The sequence below is a fragment of the Schistocerca cancellata genome, chromosome 2 (assembly GCF_023864275.1).
Source record: "Schistocerca cancellata isolate TAMUIC-IGC-003103 chromosome 2, iqSchCanc2.1, whole genome shotgun sequence".
Classification (NCBI taxonomy): Eukaryota; Metazoa; Arthropoda; class Insecta; order Orthoptera; family Acrididae; genus Schistocerca; species Schistocerca cancellata.
The window spans coordinates 127353117-127374876 of record NC_064627.1 but is presented as its reverse complement, the minus strand read 5'-3'; the positions used below and the strand labels follow the sequence as shown (position 1 = coordinate 127374876).

Sequence of the window (21760 nt, the reverse complement as noted above, 5' to 3'; positions counted from 1 at the left end):
GGCTTACAAAAGCACAATACTGATGAAAAGTTTAATTTAAAACTGATATTTGTTTCTACCAGTCTTAAAAGAAAGGTAAACGTCAAAAAGTAAATGAATTTGTAAAACGGCGAATTAATGTTAAAGGACTTTTAAAGAATATGTTCGTGTCATAAGTTTAGTTTCAAATCACACGCTTACATTGCAAAATTGCGTCAGCAGCAGGGCGAAAAAAGAAATCACAAAAAAATATGGATACAAAAACTTTCTTAAAATTATATTTATGTCATCAAGTCTTCGAAATGTCCACCGTCTACTGAAGTAGACGTTTGCAGTCGCTGCTAGGAGTAGTTCTGGACAATGTAAGGTTACTTCCGTCCTAGGCTGTTGATTTTGTGATTCTAGGCTTGGCTCTGAGCCCCATGAGACTCAACATCTTAGGTCATAAGTCCCCTAGAACTTAGAACTACTTAAACCTAACTAACCTAAGGACATCACACACACCCATGCCCGAGGCAGGATTCGAACCTGCGACCGTTGCAGTCTTGTGATTGTAGATTTAAGTAAGAAGGTGAAATGTTGGCGAAGAAAGTAAACATTAATTTGTCAACAAGGAGAGAATACTTACGGTCGTGAAATTTAGAGGAAGGCGTTGAACCTTCCACTTTTCTTGCGCCATAAAATAATTCTGCAACAGAATATTTCTTTAATCACATAAGTTTTGCTACAGGCTCAGAGAATGTCGTTAGAAAGCACTAACTTGGCGACAGAAAACCGTGCTTTCGACAGATTCAATCGCAAAAAAATGGTCTGCATAACAGTAATAATTACAATCGTACGTCGTTAAAACGTAGACTGCAAGATCGATTTCTGAATATTGAAATGTGAATATGATAGCGCCCTTATGCCGCGCAATCTTTAGTGCTTTCCATCTGCGACTTCTGGACCTATGAGTCGAATGAGTAAATACTCTCTCGCAGAATAGTGTGAGATACAAAAAGAAGTGCAATTACACTCATGTTCAAAGAAAACAGAACACCTTGAACGAGTAGAGATAGGCCGTTCATGTTAACAGTACATGTACATTAATATGTTCTGCAGAACGTTTCAGTCACCTCGGTTCAGCATGTGTCCTGTTATCTAGTATGAGCACGGTCCGTCATGGGCCCTGATAACTTGTTGCGCTCGGGTTGGGATCGACGCATATAAGGCGGAATGACGTCCTGCAGTATAGCCATCCATGCTGCATTCATCTAATTCCAAACCTCATCTGCGGTGTTTGGCAATGGGTCACAGCCTTGCACCCATCGTTTCACCATATCCCACTCATTTTCGATTGGTGACATGTCGTTGATGCTGCAGGCCAGGGCAAGCGACTGACATCCTGTGACACCAAGAAGACACGCGTTCGTGCAGCAACATGTGGTCGTGCATTGTCTTACTGAAAAATGGCATCTTGGGTGTTGTGCGGAAAGGGTATGGCTACAGGTGGAAGGATGTCATTCACGTAGGTCACACTGGTTACTGTGCGTTGCGCACGCACCAGCTGTGATTTGTGCTTGTACCCAATAGCACCCCACACCATAAGGGCTCTAATTGGTGCTGTACGTCTTGTACGAATCCAGTCACTGTGACGCTGCTCTCCCTGTCTGCGGCGAACCAAAACGCGACCGTCATTTTCAAACAAACAGAATCTGTATTAGTCCGAAAACACTATCTGGTGCCATTCCTGTCACCAGGGAGGTAGTTACATACACCATTCCCATCTAACATGTTTATGCACGTTCGTCAAAGGTAGGCGGAGAAGTGGACGACACGCACGTAACCCATGCCTTATTAATCGACGACAGACTGTCATCCCTGATAGTGTACGATGTGTTACATTATTCAACTGTTGCGCCAGAGCCGAGGAGGACGCAGGTGTGTCCTGCAATGCGATTCGGATGAGGTGTCGATCTGCTCAGGGGCTGGTCCGAGTGCTGAGACCTGACCCATCTCGTTGTGTCCTAGGGGCTTCCGTGAACCATCCTGCACACACTCGTTGCATTCCGGAAACACTTCGTCCCACACGAGCAGCAGTTTCCCGGATGGATGCATAACATTCTCTCATGCCAATAACACGTCCTCTTTCAAATTCTTTGATTTGACGGTAGTGTTCACGCATACGTCTGCGAGGCATCCTGCACGTCTGCTCAAGTCTCACTGATCCACTGTCTTCGTTCCACAGTATCAACGAGAGCTGCAGGCACATTTTACCGGTAGGTAGTGTTACGCCGTGGCGTCGATGTTGACCACGAACCTGCAGGTCGACATGGTTCAATTGCTAATTATTTCTTCAGAATGTAGTTATTATATCACACCTTTCTCAACTGGTGCTTAACGTTTTAAGTACTAATTCAGGAGACAGTTGTACGATGGTGTAACAAGAGATAATACGTACCATATGTTATACCAGAAGGTAAAGCTGTAGGCGAACTGTAGGTTTGGATGGAGAGCAAGGATGGCAGGTCAGTAGCGTTCTGTAGTAGATTTATTGACGCTAGTGGCTGGAATGTATCAGCAGTGTGGAGGAGATGGAACATAGGGAAATGGAATGATAATATACGTGATCCGTGAATAAGAACATGCTGCAAAAAATGGAATGTTTTGAACCATCTGGGGTTGTTATAACTTTGCGTTTCACCCAGAAAAAAAGTGCAGCGGCGTCAAACTGCGCGAACGTGCAGGCCAACTAATGACGACTTGACTTCCTACCAAGCGAACAGCAGAGAAATGGATGAGCGCCTTCCTTGCCACAACCGAGTACTGAGCTGGGCACACGTCGTGCTGGTACCGCAGACTCGTACATTCACGTATTTGAAGTGCTGCTTCCTCCAGAAGAGCCGGTAGCGCTTCATTAAGAATCTGGGTGTGTCTTTCAGCTGGAAAGGTTTTCTCAAAGAATTAATAACCAACCACGCACCAGAGGCCATCGTACTACTGCCTCATGAATAAGTACGGAGAATCTCATGCATCAGCTTCCAAACGTGTCATATACACTCCTGGAAATGGAAAAAAGAACACATTGACACCGGTGTGTCAGACCCACCATATTTGCTCCGGACACTGCGAGAGGGCTGTACAAGCAATGATCACACGCACGGCACAGCGGACACACCAGGAACCGCGGTGTTGGCCGTCGAATGGCGCTAGCTGCGCAGCATTTGTGCACCGCCGCCGTCAGTGTCAGCCAGTTTGCCGTGGCATACGGAGCTCCATCGCAGTCTTTAACACTGGTAGCATGCCGCGACAGCGTGGACGTGAACCGTATGTGCAGTTGACGGACTTTGAGCGAGGGCGTATAGTGGGCATGCGGGAGGCCGGGTGGACGTACCGCCGAATTGCTCAACACGTGGGGCGTGAGGTCTCCACAGTACATCGATGTTGTCGCCAGTGGTCGGCGGAAGGTGCACGTGCCCGTCGACCTGGGACCGGACCGCAGCGACGCACGGATGCACGCCAAGACCGTAGGATCCTACGCAGTGCCGTAGGGGACCGCACCGCCACTTCCCAGCAAAATAGGGACACTGTTGCTCCTGGGGTATAGGCGAGGACCATTCGCAACCGTCTCCATGAAGCTGGGCTACGGTCCCGCACACCGTTAGGCCGTCTTCCGCTCACGCCCCAACATCATGCAGCCCGCCCCCAGTGGTGTCGCGACAGGCGTGAATGGAGGGACGAATGGAGACGTGTCGTCTTCAGCGATGAGAGTCGCTTCTGCCTTGGTGCCAATGATGGTCGTATGCGTGTTTGGCGCTGTGCAGGTGAACGCCACAATCAGGACTGCATACGACCGAGGCACACAGGGCCAACACCCGGCATCATGGTGTGGGGAGCGATCTCCTACACTGGCCGTACACCACTGGTGATCGTCGAGGGGACACTGAATAGTGCACGGTACATCCAAACTGTCATCGAACCCATCGTTCTACCATTCCTAGACCGGCAAGGGAACTTGCTGTTCCAACAGGACAATGCACGTCCGCATGTATCCCGTGCCACCCAACGTGCTCTAGAAGGTGTAAGTCAACTACCCTGGCCAGCAAGATCTCCGGATCTGTCCCCCATTGAGCATGTTTGGGACTGGATGAAGCGTCGTCTCACGCGGTCTGCACGTCCAGCACGAACGCTGGTCCAACTGAGGCGCCAGGTGGAAATGGCATGGCAAGCCGTTCCACAGGACTACATCCAGCATCTCTACGATCGTCTCTATGGGAGAATAGCAGCCTGCATTGCTGCGAAAGGTGGATATACACTGTACTAGTGCCGACATTGTGCATGCTCTGTTGCCTGTGTCTATGTGCCTGTGGTTCTGTCAGTGTGATCATGTGATGTATCTGACCCCAGGAATGTGTCAATAAAGTTTCCCCTTCCTGGGACAATGAATTCACGGTGTTCTTATTTCAATTTCCAGGAGTGTATTTGCCACAATATATTTCGGGACAGCGCTACCCCATTATTAACTGTTTAAAGCTTTTATTCCTAGTGGCACAGAGTCTTTAAGCAGTTATGCCTACTGGCATAGAACCTTTAAGCAGTTGATAATGGGATCGCAATCCCGAAACCTGTTGTGGTAATTATCACACGTTTGAGAAGTGGTGCTTTACATTCTAAGTACTATGGTGTAACAAGAGATAATACGTACCAGACGTTACACCAGAATATGAGGATGGTATCCGTTCTTTCGGACATGTCCGAAAGAACGGATACCATCGGTGACCGTGCAGCTCTCTAGAATGAGATTATGATTAAATCAAGACCCTACGCTGCCGACAGGCGTTGTTATACTTCAGCGCGTACAGTTGAAAATGTGTGCCTCGACCGGAACTCGAACCCGGGATCTCCTGCTTACATGACAAATTTAAGTATCATTTCATTCTAGAGAGCTCCACGATCACAGATGGTATCTGTTCTTTCCGACATGTCCGAAAGAACAGATACCATCTTCATATAGTTACGGCTAACCGGCCATTGACCTTCTTCTGTGCGGATGCACACACATTGCCCGAACTCTTACGGGACTCGGTAAGATTGACCGCCGTGAGTAATGAGTGTAATGGGCAGTGGCACTACGAATGTAGAGTGCGGACATTAAGTTGAGAATGTTTGTCTCACTGGGAGCGTGGAGGTGATAAATCCCTACAGTCGCACTGTCCTCTGTGCCTTCGGTGGCTCAGATGGATAGAGTGCCTGCCATGTAAGCAGGAGATCCAGGGTTCGAGTCCCGGTCGGGACACACATTTTCAACTGTCCCCGTTGATGTATATCAACGCCTGTCGGCAGCTTATGGTCTTGATTTGATTATCATTTCATTCGTTACGCCAGAAGGTGTAAGTACAGTGGGTCTGTAGGGTTGGACGAAGGGCAAGGATGGCAACGTGAGTAGCATTCTGTAGTAGATGGATTGAGGCTGATGGGTGGGACGTATCGGCTTCGTAGAGAAGATAGAGGAGAGGCAATAGGACTGATCAGTGGGACACGGGACATACAGGTTTGGGTAGGGCTGAAATTGTCAAAAGATAGGCGGTGTGACAGCAAAAAAGAAACTAAAGACGTCCGTATGTTTTTAGTTTGAAACTGATACTTGATCGAGGGCTTTTTCAACGTCGAGACATACAAATATGGTGAACAGCGTTGGATCAGTTGCAGGGAAAGGATGATAAGGTGTTGATCTTGTGTTACGAAAAAAATTGAAATTTTTGGTAAGGTCTTACGGGACCAAACTGCTGAGGTCATCGGTCCCTAAGCTTACACACTACTTAATGTAACTTTAAATTACGCTAAGGACAACACACACACCCATCCCGAGAGAGGACTCGAACCTCTGACGGGGCAAGCTGCACGGGCCGTGACAAGGCGCCTCAGACAGCCCGGTTACCCCGCGCGGCCTCTTGTGTTACGCAACTTCTACAGAAGTTATCTAGGAATAGGTGCATTTCTGAGAGTTTGTGAATGCAATAGGTCAGAATGGATTGAAGGATCTTGCTACAGAGGGAAGTAAGTCTAATGGGTCGACAGGATGAAGTACGGCTGGGACATTTGTTCGAGTAAAGGAGCAGCAGTACCTTGGATACCTTCCTTAGCTTTGGATAGAAAGGCAGACTAATAGGATGGCACTGTACAGTGTAATTAGGATTTGTAGCTGGCCACATGAGTGATGGTGATAATGGACTGAATTTCCCGAAGATTTGAGACCTTTTAATTGGAACCTCCTAAGCCTTATTTTATGACAGCGTGACGCGAAGGTTCTAGACGTGCGCTCAGATGGTGTTTGCGTGTTTGTTTCAGTGCCGGCGGCTCCACTGGACCTGCGGGCCACACCAGCCGGCTACGACAGCATTCTGCTGCAGTGGCGACTCCCTGAGGAGGCCCGCCGTACCGTCCAAGGTGAGGACTTCGTCAGAGCAACGAGTCAACCGGGGACAATTTGCTTTCCATGCCACGACGAAAACTAGAGAGTTAGAGCCACACCTCTTACTGATGACTGTGTACACCAGTTCCGAATTGAATGAAGTTCAGCCACTTAATACCCACTTTTGATGCACAGCTCCGCAATGTTCAACAGGTTTTCATGGTGTAACACATTCCACTTCAATTACTGTGATTACTATTAAGTTTGAAACTGGACAGAGTGCAGTCTAGTGTTAAAATTGCTGTCACTTTGGAAGACATCCAGAATCTAGTATTAGAGTCAGGGTTTGATGTGGCTTTGGATGACTTGAGAACTAACAAGATTGAAGAGAGAACATTCGCTCAAAATTTATGAAGTCACTGGAGAGAAGTGATATGGTATGTAAGAATCTATGAGACCAGAGATATATCGTTTGAGTTTCTGGAGAATGGAGAATATCATTCACACAAGCTCGAAGACATTAAGGGTGACAACTGTTGGACAATCAGCTTAAATGCTTTGCAAGCAAGTTTGCTGACAACAATAGTACAAGAAACGAACGGCCAAGAAAATTGGGGATCTATTAGATGACAATCAGTTTAGCTTTAGGAGAGGTGAAGACACAAGAGGGGCAGTTTTTAGGATGTGCTTGATATCGACTAAGACTTGAGACAAGTCATAGAATTTAACGACCCATAAAACCGTTCGGTGGCGTAAAACAGTGCAAAATATTTGCAACCCTCGGAAAAATAGGTGTAAACGTTAGGGAAATATGAGTAATGTACCTTGTGTACAAGAGTAAAACAGTGCAAGATGTTTACAACATGAAGGATAATTTGTTTAAGGTATTTACAGGAACGAAGAGGTGTCTGTAAGAATGGTATGCCCAGATCGATTGAAATCTAAGGCAAGGAAGCGCAGCCTTTCTTCACCTCTGTTTACCCTGTGAACAGCAGTGAACAAGCAACGGCAGAAATAAATACGTGTTCTGGACTGGGGTGAAAATTCAGGGTGAAACGAAGTCATACACACACTGTACAAACAGTAATATTGTACGAAGGTCGTAATGTTTCATTTTCTAACCAGTAAAATCAGATTGGCACAACGTTCTGTCGAACTTCTACTGCATAAAAATCACATCGTTGCTCTTCTCTCGGCACGGGTTCAGTTAACACAGTTATATTTTCGTTCACCCTTTCAATTAAACTTCACAAAACTATGAGCGATATACTGAAGTAGTGTTTTGTTTTTTTCTCTACTATACAGAGCCACAGGTTACTCCAAAGTCGTAACACAAGACACACTTGCCACATTCATGCACATAAACCCATCTGATGATGGTGATGCGACGTGTGTTGTGGAAATAAATAAACAGTGACTCGTTACAGTAAACTAATTGTTTAATTCGACTAACACTGCTGTTTTTATCTTATTATTTATCTGTCACTTCCATTCCCCCTACTGGAAAGGGAGGGAGGGGAGTGACAGTGTTTAAACTTTCGCTCTTCAGTCATTACAGTGCAAACATACTTTGTATTTCAGTTTTAAATTAAATAATCCAGATGATGAAATAGATGATATTATTCATAAGAAGATATTGATATGAGGTACATTCTGTTTATTATGAAGATGATATTTTTTATACATGCTCGTGTTAACTTAGAGTAGGGACTGGGATGTGGGAATTAATGGCGAAGTAAAAAATCTGGATCTTTCATTACAGATATGGTGGAATCAGTAAGTTAGGTTTTGTTCGGAAGGAAGGGAAGATATCGGTGATGATATCATGGTCTGATAGGGGAAAGCGATTGAAACTATTTTGGGGAAGGACACGGAGAGTTTGGAGATGAAGGGAAAACGGAACGTGTTCATAGACACGCTGGAGCAGTTCGACGGCTCTCAACAATGGAGGAGACTATAGGGTGGCGCATTTCCTGTTAGCTTCTGTCCCTGGATCTTCGCCGACGTTTGTTTAACGATTTTCCTGAAGAGTCATCAGCACAAATGGCTGGCATTGTCAAAGGTTCATCCTCCACTACTACACTACTGGTGGCGATACACAGTGGAGGATGAACCTTTGATGACGCCGTCACCGATATTGGCAAAATGTCAGGAAAATCAGCGAAACAAACGTCAGCCGAAGATCCCGAGACGGAAGCAATGAGCAACACTTCAAAAAGTGGCCACAAAAGCCTCAACAATTTTTAAACTATAGAGGGTTGGGATTCAAGTTCTCGAGTGATGTAGTAGAGACTAAGGTGCTTTTTCTCTGTTAGAGGACGTGTGGGAAATTCATGAGCTGCTAGAGGCAGTTTCTGCAACCCTCTCAAGTATATTTTTAACGAGATTTCTGCATGCTCATTTCAGCAGAAATGCGACAGCATTGCTTATAATCGAATGTTTCTTGTTCCTGAAAATGAAGAACTCTCTCTGCACCTATGGTTCGCTCTCTAAGCGTGCAGGTCGGTTGCTGATAGTCAACTCAAACAGTCGCTATTCCAGAGTAACAGCATGGACTCGCCCAGCGCTCAACAGTAGAAGGCGCCTCTGCGCCTGTGCCATGTTATTTTGAGCGAAAATTTTAATCGAGAAAATTTTAATCGACATATCCTACTGCGATGTAAATACTGCAGCATAACTAGCGTGCATTCATGGCGTTCACGATGTAACACTTTTAATTTCCATCAGCGCATTTTGATACTTACTAAGCTAAAGACTAAGAAATGAAAACCGTGTACTATATTAGAGAACTGGAGCGATTTCGGATAAAAGTAGGCATTATCTGCCCGCGCACGACAGTGCCGGTACCAATATGTTCCAAGAAGCCGCGCGCAAAAATGCGATTTTTCAGGGGGTCATATCTCGGGTTCTATTGACCACAGAGGTACGGGGTCAAGCGTTTCGGATAACCCTTTGACCTATTGACCATTTGTATACCTATCACAAGAACAGGTTCACTTTAGCTGTCCTACTCTGCACGATTAAAATTTAAACATTACACACTTCCCCTAACACAGGCAAATTGAGCAAATTGGTTGGTTCTTTTGCATTAAGCGTGGTACAGGGTGGACTTGAAGTTACTTGCAAAAACACCATTTCTTCATAGGTGGTTCCTGAGAAAACCCAAAAAAAACGTGACTCTTGGGTATCAAAAGCACCACTGTGTGGATGGCCACATCTGTAATTTCCATTCATGGAAAATGGTCGAAATTTTTACCTTATTTTCCTAAAGTCATGATCTCGGGGAACCCTGAAACATTTTTGAATATCATTGTCATGTATTCAGATCCAGAAGGTGAAATTTACCATACGTATACACGTAAAATGTGCATGTAATGTCCGGTCTGAGGCGTGAATGTAGTTTTTACTGACGTAGTAAACAAAGAGCATGGATTCTGCGGTCATCACAAGTGTTCTAAGATCACCAAACTATGTTTTCAATCCACCAATAAAGCTTCATACACGCTGTGGACGAGCGGTTCTAGGCGCTTCAGTCCGGAACAGCGCTGCTGCTGCGGTCGCAGGTTAGAATCCTGCCTCAGGCATGGATGTGTGTGATTTCCTTAGGTTAGTTACGTTTAAGTAGTTCTAAGTCTAGGGGACTGATGACCTCAGATGTTAAGTCCCATAGTGCTCAGAGCCATATAATGGGTACTTCACACCCATAGACGCTGTCTTGACCCGGAAATTATTCGGTATTGTCACCTGGTGGGGTAAACCCCTTGCAAACCAAGCACATCATTTTTTATATACTCAGGTGTAGTCTAGAAATGTGGTGAGTTTTTTTTCTAAAGTAATGGAAAATGTACTTGCGTTGGACGGGAAACGATTTTGTGTTAACCTTACATTATGTGTACTTATTTTTTGTTTACATGTGCCGAAGTATATAAACAAACTGTCGAAAATTTACTGACCTACAAAATTCGTTGCATGTAAGCAGACACCCTGAAGGAAACCAGCGAAGCACAAAGAAGGCGAAAATGCTCCTCTTTAATAACGGAAAAGAAGGGAGCCGGCTGCCTCAATTCTCATTCCGGCCTCCTCATCAAAAATTTTGGCATTGTGGTGGAAAAGTAAAACAGAGAGAGAGAGATGTAATGAGAGATGAGTGGGGACCATAGATTGGCTCCTCCCCCCTCCTCCCCCAGACAGGCAAACTTTAACTCGAGGAAATTTACCCACTTTCTCCCGTTCCCTGTACCCAAGTGTCAAAGTTTCCCGGTATAGGGAGCATAACCAAAGCAAACCATCTCCAAGGACATGTGAGGAGAGAACGGTAACTGTAGAAAAGACAACAGACTGTAAGCGAGAAAGAAAGAGTAGCAGTGAGAGAGAAAAAGAACTGGACAAAGATAATGGCAGTGGGAGAGAGAGATAGTGAAAATGATAGAGAAGGAGACAATGGTAAGGAAGAGCAGGTGAAAAGGATGAAGACAGACAGGGAAAGTGCCAATGGCAGAAAAAGGAGAGAGAGAGAGAGAGAGAGAGATACTGAGTATGAAGGCGTCACTGCAATGAGAGACTGGGTAAAAGGATTTAGAATGTTCTGTGGTAAAACAGAGAATATTTCGGATGCCAAAACCTTTGATAAGGAAGGCAGAATTAGGGCTGAGGCAGCTGGTCCACCACTTTTCAGTCAAGAACCATTTAAAGAGGAGAGTGTTCGCCTTTTTGTGCCCCAACAGGAGCATTTCTTTAGAAACGTTAAGTGAAAAGAAGAAATAAACCAACTTGGTGGACATGAGCGTCCTATGATGGCCTTATTTTTTTTACAGGAACACTGAATAATTAAAAATTCTAGAAATAATGGCAAGCAATCACCAAAATTCTTTACGCTGAGTATTATATGACTGCATCTACAGGGGGTCCCTCCTAAGAGTCGTCAGGCGAATTTCCTCTGGGCTTTTAGCAGATACTTACGATTTCGTTTCTGCAATGTATAGATGGAGTCGACCGAAACAAGTACTACTGATTAGATGTTTCATGCGGTTCACGCTGTCAACGGAAAGCGATAGTCTGTTTCCCCATACAAGGATTATGATTTTTGGCAGGAAATTTACCTACCTATTAGATAGCGGGATCTCAGGTCAGTCTAGCGCGATATTCGCTTTATAAATATATAAGTATGAACAGGAACATTAAAACACGAGGAATAGCCAGTACTCCAGAAGAAAGAAAAAAGGCCCTAAGCACTATGGGACTTAACATCTGAGGTCATCAGTCCCCTAGACTTAGAACTACTTAAACCTAACTGACCTAAGGACATCACACACATCCGTACCCGAGGCAGGATTCGAACCTGCAACCGTGGCAGCAGCGCGGTTCCAGACTGAAGCGCCTAGAACCGCTCGGCCACAGCGGCCGGTAGTACTCCAGCAGCAGAGGGAAACGTTACTTTATGATCTGCCTTGTATATTTTTAAGCCAGACGTTAAACTGTTTCTAGTATCAGAATTGTACATTTCATTGTTATTATAAACCATTTTGTGAATTGGCTATATGCTTGATTTGTTGACGAGGATTTGAATTTTAACTTGACCTACCGGCCTCATATTGCTACTTAACGTAGACTTCATCACTAAACAGCATTAAACTGCATAGCTGAACAGGCTGAGATTCTAAAGGTCGTTCATTTTCGTTTTACTACATAAATATATTTGTGTAATACTTGTAGAAATATAATTTCTACATTTTTTCTGATATCTGATGATAGTGGTGACAAACACGTAAAGGTGTATAGTTTTTTTAAAATAAAAAAATTCATAGCAATAAAGCCAGACAATTATTTGAGAAAAAGTACCACCACAGCTATGTCTTGAGAACGTCTTCATTTTATCACACGACTAGTTTCGGCGGCACATTACTACCATCCTCAGACCTCACCATGCCAAAAGAGTATTGGGCTTCCATGGCGCATTTATTGTGTGATCGTTGTTACTAGCACACGTGGGGTAGCTTTCATCACGAGTCTATACACGAAATCGTATTGTCTCCAATGACGGAGGATGGCGGTAATGTGCCACCGAAAGTAGAAGTGTGATAATGACGTTCTTAAGATACAGCTACGGTGGTACTTTTCTTATATACAGGGTGGTCCATTGAACCGTGACCTGGCCAAACATCTCAAGAAATAAGCGTCAAACGAAAAAACTACAAAGAACGAAACTTGTCTAGCTTGAAGGGGGAAACCAGATGGCGCTATGGTTCGCCCTCTAGATGGCGCTGCCATACGTCAAACGGATATCAACTGCGTTTTTTTTTAAATAGGAACCCCTATTTTTATTACATATTCATGTAGTACGTAAAGAAGTGTTAGTTGGACCACTTTTTCGCTTTCTGATAGATGGCGCTGTAATAGTCACAAACGTACAAGTACGTGGTATCACGTAACATTCAGCCAGTGCGGACAGTATTTGCATCGTGATACATTACCCGTGTTAAAATGGACCGTTTACCAATTGCGGAAAAGGTCGATATCGTGTTGATGTATGGCTATTGTGATCAAAATGCCCAACGGGCGTGTGCTATGTATGCTGCTCGGTTTCCTGGACGACATCATCCAAGCGTCCAGACCGTTCGTCGGATAGTTACGTTATTTAAGGAAACAGGAAGTGTTCCTACACATGTGAAACGTCAACCACGACCTACAAGAAATGATGATGCCCAAGTAGGTGTTTTAGCTGGTGTCGCAGCTAATACACACATTAGTAGCAGACAAATTGCGCGAGAAGCGGGAATCTCAAAAACGTCGGTGTTGAGAATGCTACATCAACATAGATTGCACCCGTACCATAGTTCTATGCACCGGGAATTGCATGGCGACGACTTTGAACGTCGTGTACAGTTCTGCCGCTGGACACGAGAGAAATTACGGGACGATGACAGATTTTTAAGCACGCGTTATATTGAGCGACGAAGCGTCATTCACCAACAGCGGTAACGTAAACCGGCATAATATGCGCTATTGGGCAACGGAAAATCCACGATGGCTGCGACAAGTGGAACATCCGCGACCTTGGCGGGTTAATGTATGGTGCGGCATTATGGGAGGAAGGATAATTGGCCCTCCTTTTATCGATGGCAATCTAAATGGTACATTGTATGCTGATTTCCTACGTAATGTTCTACCGATGTTACTACAAGATGTTTCACTGCATGACAGAGTGGCGATGTACTTCCAACATGATGGATGTCCGACACGTAGCACGCGTGCGGTTGAAGCGTTATTGAATAGCATATTTTATGACAGGTGGATTGGTCGTCGAAGCACCACACTATGGCCCGCACGTTCACCGGATCTGACGTCCCCGGATCTTTTTCTGTGGGGATATTTGCTATCGCGATCCACCGACAACGCCTGACAACATGCGTCAGCGCATTGTCAATGCATGTGCGAACTACTCGCTGTTGAGAGGAATGTCGTTACACGTATTGACAAATGTATTGAGGTTGACGGACATCATTTTGACCATTTATTGCATTAATGTGGTATTTCCAGGTAATCACGCCGTAAAAACATGCGTTCTCATAAATGATAAGTTCACAAAGGTACATGTATCACATTGGAACAACCGAAATAAAATGTTCAAACGTACCTGTGTTCTGTATTTTAATTTAAAAAACGTACCCGTTACCTACTGTTCCTCTAAAATTGTGAGCCATATGTTTGTGCCTATTACAGCGCCATCTATCACAAAGCGAAAAAAGTGGTCCAACTAAAACATTCATATTTCTTTACGTACTACACGAATATGTAATAAAAAATGGGGGTTCCTATTTTAAAAAAAAACGCAGTTGATACCCGTTTGACCTACGGTAGCGCCATCTAGCGGGCCAACCATAGCGCCATCTGGTTTCCCCCTTCAAGCTAGACAATGTTTCGTTCTTTGTAGTTTTTTCGTTTGACGCTTATTTCGTGAGATACTTGGCCCGGGCACGATCAATGGACCACCCAGTATATCTTCAGCTGAACTCCCTCGTCCACCCAATAAGGTGGACAATTATGTTGTCACAGGGGTCTGTCACGGATAATAAAACAACTCTGTCAACTGATCTTCAGTGGGCAGTAATTTTAAAAACTCTTATGCCTTCATTCTGCACACAGGACATTACCTGTTCTATAAGAAGGAGTTTGGAGAGTGGGAGCAGGTGAGACTGGCGGCAGAGGACAGGAACTGGACCCTGGGCGAGCTGCAGTGTGGCACCAGGTACCAACTGTACCTGCAGGCGTTCAACCAGGAGGGTCGCGGGGCTGCCACCCCCACCGCTACCGTACGGACTCTGGGAACAGGTGAGCATCTTCCCTCCTAGCCTGAGACCCGCATCAACACAGGATCCGCTTCTTGTGTTGCTTGCCTCCGCAACCCCGTTTTAAGCCACCCACGTTTAATTCTGTAGCACTTGCAAATATGAGTGCATTGGCGTTCGCAAGGAGTTCGTTATAGGGTAGGGCTGACAAGTGAGGTACTTGCCCCCTCTTAAAATCTGGAGGTACAGACATTTTGTTGATAATAGAATTCTCACTAACTTCTAGCAATGATTGTTTACGAATGTAGTAAACTGCAGTTAAATAATTCTGAGCGCGTCGGTAAATGTTGTTACTTTAGCACATCTTACAAATTTTCAGGTATGACCGACAAGGATAAATGTATCAATTTGAGGTAACAGACCCCAGAACGGAAACGACTAAGTCAAAAGTTATAAGCGAAAATCGTACTCATACCTCTGAGAGTGGAATACATATACCGGTACTATTGTTGCTAACTTGTAAGACTGTAGAATAGCCAATTTTCAGACACGGCAGTATGGACCAAAACAAGAAAAAACTCTCTGGTAAACATGGGCTCTAAAATGCGTACCTTAAGAACTATGAGCAGTTGTTCATCTTCGATACTGTGAAACACACATCTTCTACTGAACAAGTTCCCATAGCTCTCAAGGTATGCATTTTAGAGCCCATGTTTACCAGACATTTTTTTCTTGTTATGGTCCATACTGCCATGTCTCAAAATTGGCTATTCTACAGTCTTACATGTTAGAAACAATAGTACCGGTATATGTATTCCACTCTCAGAGGTGTAAGTACGATTTTCACTTATAACTTTCGACTCGGTCGTTTCCTGACCAAGGTCCCTGATCTCAAATGGATACATTTACTCTTCTCCATAATCCCCGATAGTCTGTAACACCATCACGGGATCACCCTACATACCTTTGATAGTCTGCCGACTCGTTGGTGCGGCAGCGGTTTCGATGCTGTTCTGCAGTCAAGATGGGTGAGAATCTTGACAGGACCGTGCTGTTATTTTGTTGCGGCGGCGCGGTTCCTTCCGTCCCTTTACGACGAACCTGCACCTACCTGTGAACATTGTCTCAGCGTTTCGTCAGTAGGGAAGCCGAGTGAAACCTACTGTACTTCGACGTGAACCAGGCTGCAATTAAAACCACTAATCTACGTTTCGGGAGAAAGTTTTGTCACTAAATGAAAGGTTGGAAATTTTGTCCTCAATTAATATATTCTGAAACTTAGGTGAACAAGTATCAATGCCAAGCCCGTGCTAGTCTTAACACAGTCACTCACAATCCCTTTCACTCATGTTAGCAAGTTTATGGTGATGCATTTTCCGAAAACGTAATAGCTACAAAAATACCGATCGTTTTTGATTGAGAATGCTCGCCAAATAGTAAGTCTGTCGGTACCAAAGGCAGTCACAGTTTTAGCCACCGACCTGCTCAATACGTCACGCGGAATATATATCTTTTCTCGTCACAAAATACACTTAAAAATTCCGAAATTTCTATACGCCCATCGGAATAATTATGCCGTCACTTTACCACACTTTTGATGTATGAAACACTGCTAGATCCGGCAACTTATCATTTCCATCGGAACTACTACTACACACGTCCGAACTGTTTCACGGCTAGGCTCCGACTCTTCTCTAGAATACTCTAAATCTTCTCTACCGGCAGAGGAAGGCGCGCGAAGAATATTGCTTTACCATTGGTCAGTTTAGTCAACAGCCAATAGCAAAACAACATTCTCCCGCGTCAATCTGCGCTTTTTCATCAATAACCAATCGCAAAATAGTAAACCTCACGACTGCACTTTTTACCGACGTAATTATCTAATATGCTGAAGTTTTGTTTATGCATAAAGTTAGTTACTATTGTTATTTATACCTGAATTAACTTTCCCTTTACCATAAACTTAGTTTACAAATCTATTCTACAAAAATCCCCTTTGCCCACATCCATAATTCTTCGAAATGTTTCCACACTAAATCCCACTACATAACTCGTTAAACAATTATCTTCATATTAACATTAAACCACACTCACGCATCATTCGTACTGCTAAAACACATTTATAACATTTTACATACACAAAAAGACATAATAACACTCAATGAAAATATTACAACAGTTTATGAAAAACGTTATATCACTTTAGTGCACTCTAGTGGTCACAATCGAAACAAAAATCACAGTCCCCCTATCCAATATTGTCCTCTATCGGCTGATACATAAACTACGTGCGCGTCCAGTCTCGCGTCATCATCTGTCACTGTCCAGCTCTGAGACACATCTCCCACTTAATCGCCTCCAAGGCAGGATCGGTATACGGCGCTACGCCTCAGTGTCCACAGTCCTTTTCCGTCACTTTTTCGCACAGCCTTTATCAGAGTGCAGAAACAGACCGTACTTATATAAGAGCGCGCGGATACCTGCACTGTATCTGTCCGTCATCCCTACACAGTTTCCACGACGACACCCCTTTCCCGTCCCTTTGCTGCACAGCAGTCATAACAGTGATTCACTGTTCTGTCTGACTACAATCAGGATCGTATTTGCTTGGTGATCCTAAATTTGCCTTTACAGGATAGAGCCGTTGTAGTGGATTCCACAGAATATGTTAGTCGAAAACAGAAAATATCAATTTATCTGCTAGTAGAAAAGAAAAATAGTTTGACATTTCAAGATCGAGAAGATGTCCACCCACTAATTGGGATTTTCTCTGCTCTGTGTCGTGGAACAAAGGGTCACGTGCTGTCACAGAGCTTCGAATTCTGCATATCAGATAGCATGCCTGATCAGTGCTGTGGCAAAGCGGACAGACGGGGACTGGCCAATTTGAGGATGGTTTTGAGCGATTTTCCACATGCAACTAGTCGTATACTGGTCTTGTCTTACACCTAACCTAATCAATCCACAAATTATGGCTTACAAAAGACATTATGTTCAATATTATTAATGGTATGCCAGTCTACGTTAAAAAATACAAACCATGAAAGTAAAGCGATAAATCCATTAACAACATCAGCTCTGAAGTTCTGTATGTGGAACAAAGCGTCATAAGTGTTGAATAACAGTTTTTAAAGTTTATTCCCTACTCTGTTCATCCACTTCGACACACATTAATGTAAAATTTGTTCTTGATTATTTTTACTGATATTCAATATGATTTTCTCAATCATTCTGAGTTTTTTAAAGTTCACTTGTTTAGTTTTCAGTATGAACCTAAGATTATTCGAATATGAACAAATTTGTTGTGAATATTTTCTAGCTATATTTTATATCTCGTTGGATACCCCGGATTTAGTCACTTTGTATAATTTTAAGATCTCTGAGTAAAAATGTGGCATTCATATTCATGCTGTAAATAGTCTTCACGGGTTTGCCGCCGCATCACGTTATGCAAATTCCACAATATTTCCTCGGAGCGACTCAGACATCTTTAGGTAGGTCCAGAATGAGGTTTTCACTCTGCAGCGGAGTGTGCGCTAATATGAAACGTCCTGACAGATTAAAACTCTGTGTCGGCAAAGATCCCGAGTTCGAGTATCGGCCCGACACAGAGTTTTAATCTGCCAGGAAGTTTCATCTTCAGGTGGTTCAACCTTGCTGGTGGCTAGGTACCTAGGACCAGCAAGGTTGAACCATCTGCAGATGTCGGACAGTTGCTCCAAGGAAATAAAAAAATGGCTCTGAGCACTATGGGACTTAACTTCTAAGGTCATCAGTCCCCTAGAACTTAGAACTACTTAAGCCTAACTAACCTAAGGACATCACACACATCCATGCCCGAGGCAGGATTCGAACCTGCGACCGTAGCGGTCACGCGGTTCCAGACTGAAGCGCCTAGAACCGCACGGCCACATCGGCCGGCTCCGAGGAAATATTGTGGAATTTGCACAACGTGATCCGGTGGCAAACCTATGAAGACCATTTACAACATATCCACCGTGAAAGCGCGAAGAATCAAATATTCATGATAACAATATAAACAAATGAACTTTGCTTATGTTACTGAAATATGTTCGCCGGTTAGGTACAAAGCAGTTTACCTCAATAGTAAGTGGGTAATTGACAGTCGTTAGGGACGTAAAAATTTTTTATGTGTCCCAAACTCTGCCTTCTTCTACAGTTGCTACCCTCTGTAGTTCCCTGTTGTACCATGTAAGTTATTTCCTGCTGTCTTAAAGATGTCCTGTTATCCTGTTTCTTCTTCTTGTCAGTGTTTTCCATGTATTGCTTTCCTAGCAGATTGTGCGGAGAACCTACTCATTCCTTACCTTATCAGTCAACCTAATTTTCAACATTCTTTGTAGCATCTCATCTCAAATGCTTCGATTCTCTTCTATTCCGGTTTTCCCATATCGCATGCCTCACTACCATATTGTGCTCCAAACGTATATTCTTAGAAGTGACTTCCTCAAATTGAGACCTATGTTTGATATTAGTAGGCTCCTCTTGGTTAGGAATATCCTTTTTGCCAGCGGTATTCTGCTTTTTTATGTCCTCCTTGGTCCTTCTATCATGTGTTATTTTGCTCCCTATGTAGCAGAATTCCTTAACTTCGTCTATTTCGTGATCGCCTATCCTGTTCTTAAGTTTCGCGCTGTTCTCATTTCTGCTACTTCTCATTACTTTCGTCTTTCTTCAGTTTACTCTGAATAGAATGAACAGTCTAACGTGTACAGACTGTGGATATATTCTGTACAAGTTAGGCTGGTCATTCTACTCAGCAGATCATGGAATTCTTCTTCACTTTCACTGAGGATAGCAATATTATCTCACTGACATCCTTTCACCTTGAATTTTAGTCTTACTCTTGAATCTTTCTTTTCTTTCCGTCATTGCGTCTTCGATGTATAGACCGAACAGTAGGGTCGGAAGACTACATCCCTGTCTTACACGTTTGTTAATGCGAGCACTTCGTTCTTGGTCTTCCAGTCTTGCAGTTTCCTCTTGGTTCTTATACATATTGTATGTTCCCCGTCTTTCTCCATATCTTATCCCTATTTTTCCCAGAATCTTCCACTATTTTACATTAGTGACTGTCGAACGTTTTTTCCATCTGGGGAAATCCTGTGAATGCGTCATGGTTTTTGTTCAGTCTTGTTTCCGTTATCAACCGCAAGGTGAGAACTACCTCTCTGGTGCCTTAACCTTTCCTGAAGCCAAACTTCATCTAATACATCCTCAGTAAATGAAAATCACTAGTTTTCTTTTGTTCTACAGTATTACTTGTATTGTGTTAACCAGTTTATGGCTTACAAGACCATCTTCAGACATTTACTGAGTATTGTCACAAAAGAAGTTAGAATGTTTGTAAACAACATTGGAAGAGAAGTTACGCGTTTAGATTGAAGCAGAAACATACAGTAAGTAACATCTTTGACAGTTTGGTGGTAATGCAATGAAAAATTAAAAAGTTGAACAGTAAATAAATAAAAATATTTGCTAACAACTAGGCTGGCTGAACATGAACGCAGCTGGAGGTTGCAGAATTCTGACTCCGCATTTGCTGAGTATGTACTGAGTGAGGGTCACAGCTACCGACCAGTGTCCCGTAATCTTCACTTACCACACAAAGGCCGTGAACGCAACCTGTTGGAAGCCCTGGAAATTAACAAACATCTGGCTCACATTCCAGATCTAATCCTAAATGACAACACACAGTTCAACACTTCTCCCTCTCCTTAACTTCATATAATCATCTCTGTTTTTCATTACTTCCCACACTGTCTGTTCCTATATTTTCCCATTTTTCTATATTCATTAAGTTCTTTTATTTTATTGAAGTTTTCTATGTATTCCATATAGACTGTAGTTTCAATTGTTAAGGCTCTCCTTTAACTGGTACTTGTATTACTTTCCATGTTTAATACCTCTTGTAGTTGTCTCATCAAATACTGTTTTTATTTTACTTGGTTCGTTTATTTAATGCATACTGTTACATAGTCACTGTTTTGAATATAATGTTAAGTTTTTCCTGTTTGCTCCTTTTGTAGTTGTGTATTGTTCAGCCTTTTTACATTTTAAAATGAAATACCGCCACACTCTCATAGATTGCATTTACTGTATGTTCCTTCACATTCCTCCATTTTCCTGCATTTATTCATTTCTGTTTATCTTATTTATTTCGTTATATATTCTGTAGTTACATTGATCATTGTTTCTTCTTTTAATTGGTTTGTGTATCACTCTCCATGTTTTATACCTTGTCAAGTACTAATTTTATTTTATTAGTTTTGTTTATTAATAAAACTGTTATGTAAGCATGCTGTTCCTATTTTGTGTTAACGTTTTTTTTCCCGTCTGTTCCGTTTTTATTTATCTTCTGTTCAATTTTTTACTTTTTCATTGCATTAGCGCCACACTATCAAAGATGTTACTTATCATCTGTTCCTGCTTCAATATAGGCGTGTAACTTCTCTTCCAATGTTGTTTGCAAACATTGTAACTTCTTTGGTGACAATACTCAGTAAATGTCTGAAGATGGCCTTGTAAGCCATAAACCGGTTAACACAATACCAGTAATACTGTTGAACAAAAGCTAACTAGTGCTTTTCATTTATTATAATATTGTTCTACCACGAACCGACGGAGGATTTAGTTAATATAGTAGATCCTCCGTTTTTTCCGTTCTTCTGTATATTATTCTTGTCAGTAACGCGCAAGCATGAGCCGTTAAGATGATTGTACAATAATTCTCGCACCTGTCGGCTCATAGTATCTTCGTAATTGTATAAATGATGTTTTTCCGAAATTCTGATACTATAACGTCAGTCCCATACATTCTAGACAATTGAATAATTGTTGTGTCGCCAGTTCCGCCAACGATTTCGGAGATTCAGATGGGATGTTATGTATTCCCTCTGCCTTATTTGTTCTTAAGTCTCCCAAAGCTTTTTTAAATGGTGATTCTAAGACTGGATCTCCTATCTCTTCCTGTTCTTCTTTCATCACTTCAGTAGACGTCCTCTCCCTCATAGAGGCCTTTAAGGTACTCTTTCATCCATCTGCTCTCTACTTTGCACGTAACAGCGGAATTTCCATTGCACAC

At 43.1% G+C, this 21760-nt stretch overlaps 1 protein-coding gene across 1 annotated transcript in view; it reads left to right on the top strand.

Annotated features, from left to right (window-relative positions):
• LOC126151703 (Down syndrome cell adhesion molecule-like protein 1 homolog) overlaps positions 1–21760 on the top strand; it is a 193027-nt gene that overhangs the window by 128459 nt on the left and 42808 nt on the right. The window contains exons 10-11 of the mRNA XM_049915962.1: positions 6307–6405; positions 14513–14698. Of these exons, the coding sequence (XP_049771919.1) occupies positions 6307–6405; positions 14513–14698 (285 nt within the window). The remainder of the gene's footprint in view (positions 1–6306; positions 6406–14512; positions 14699–21760) is intronic.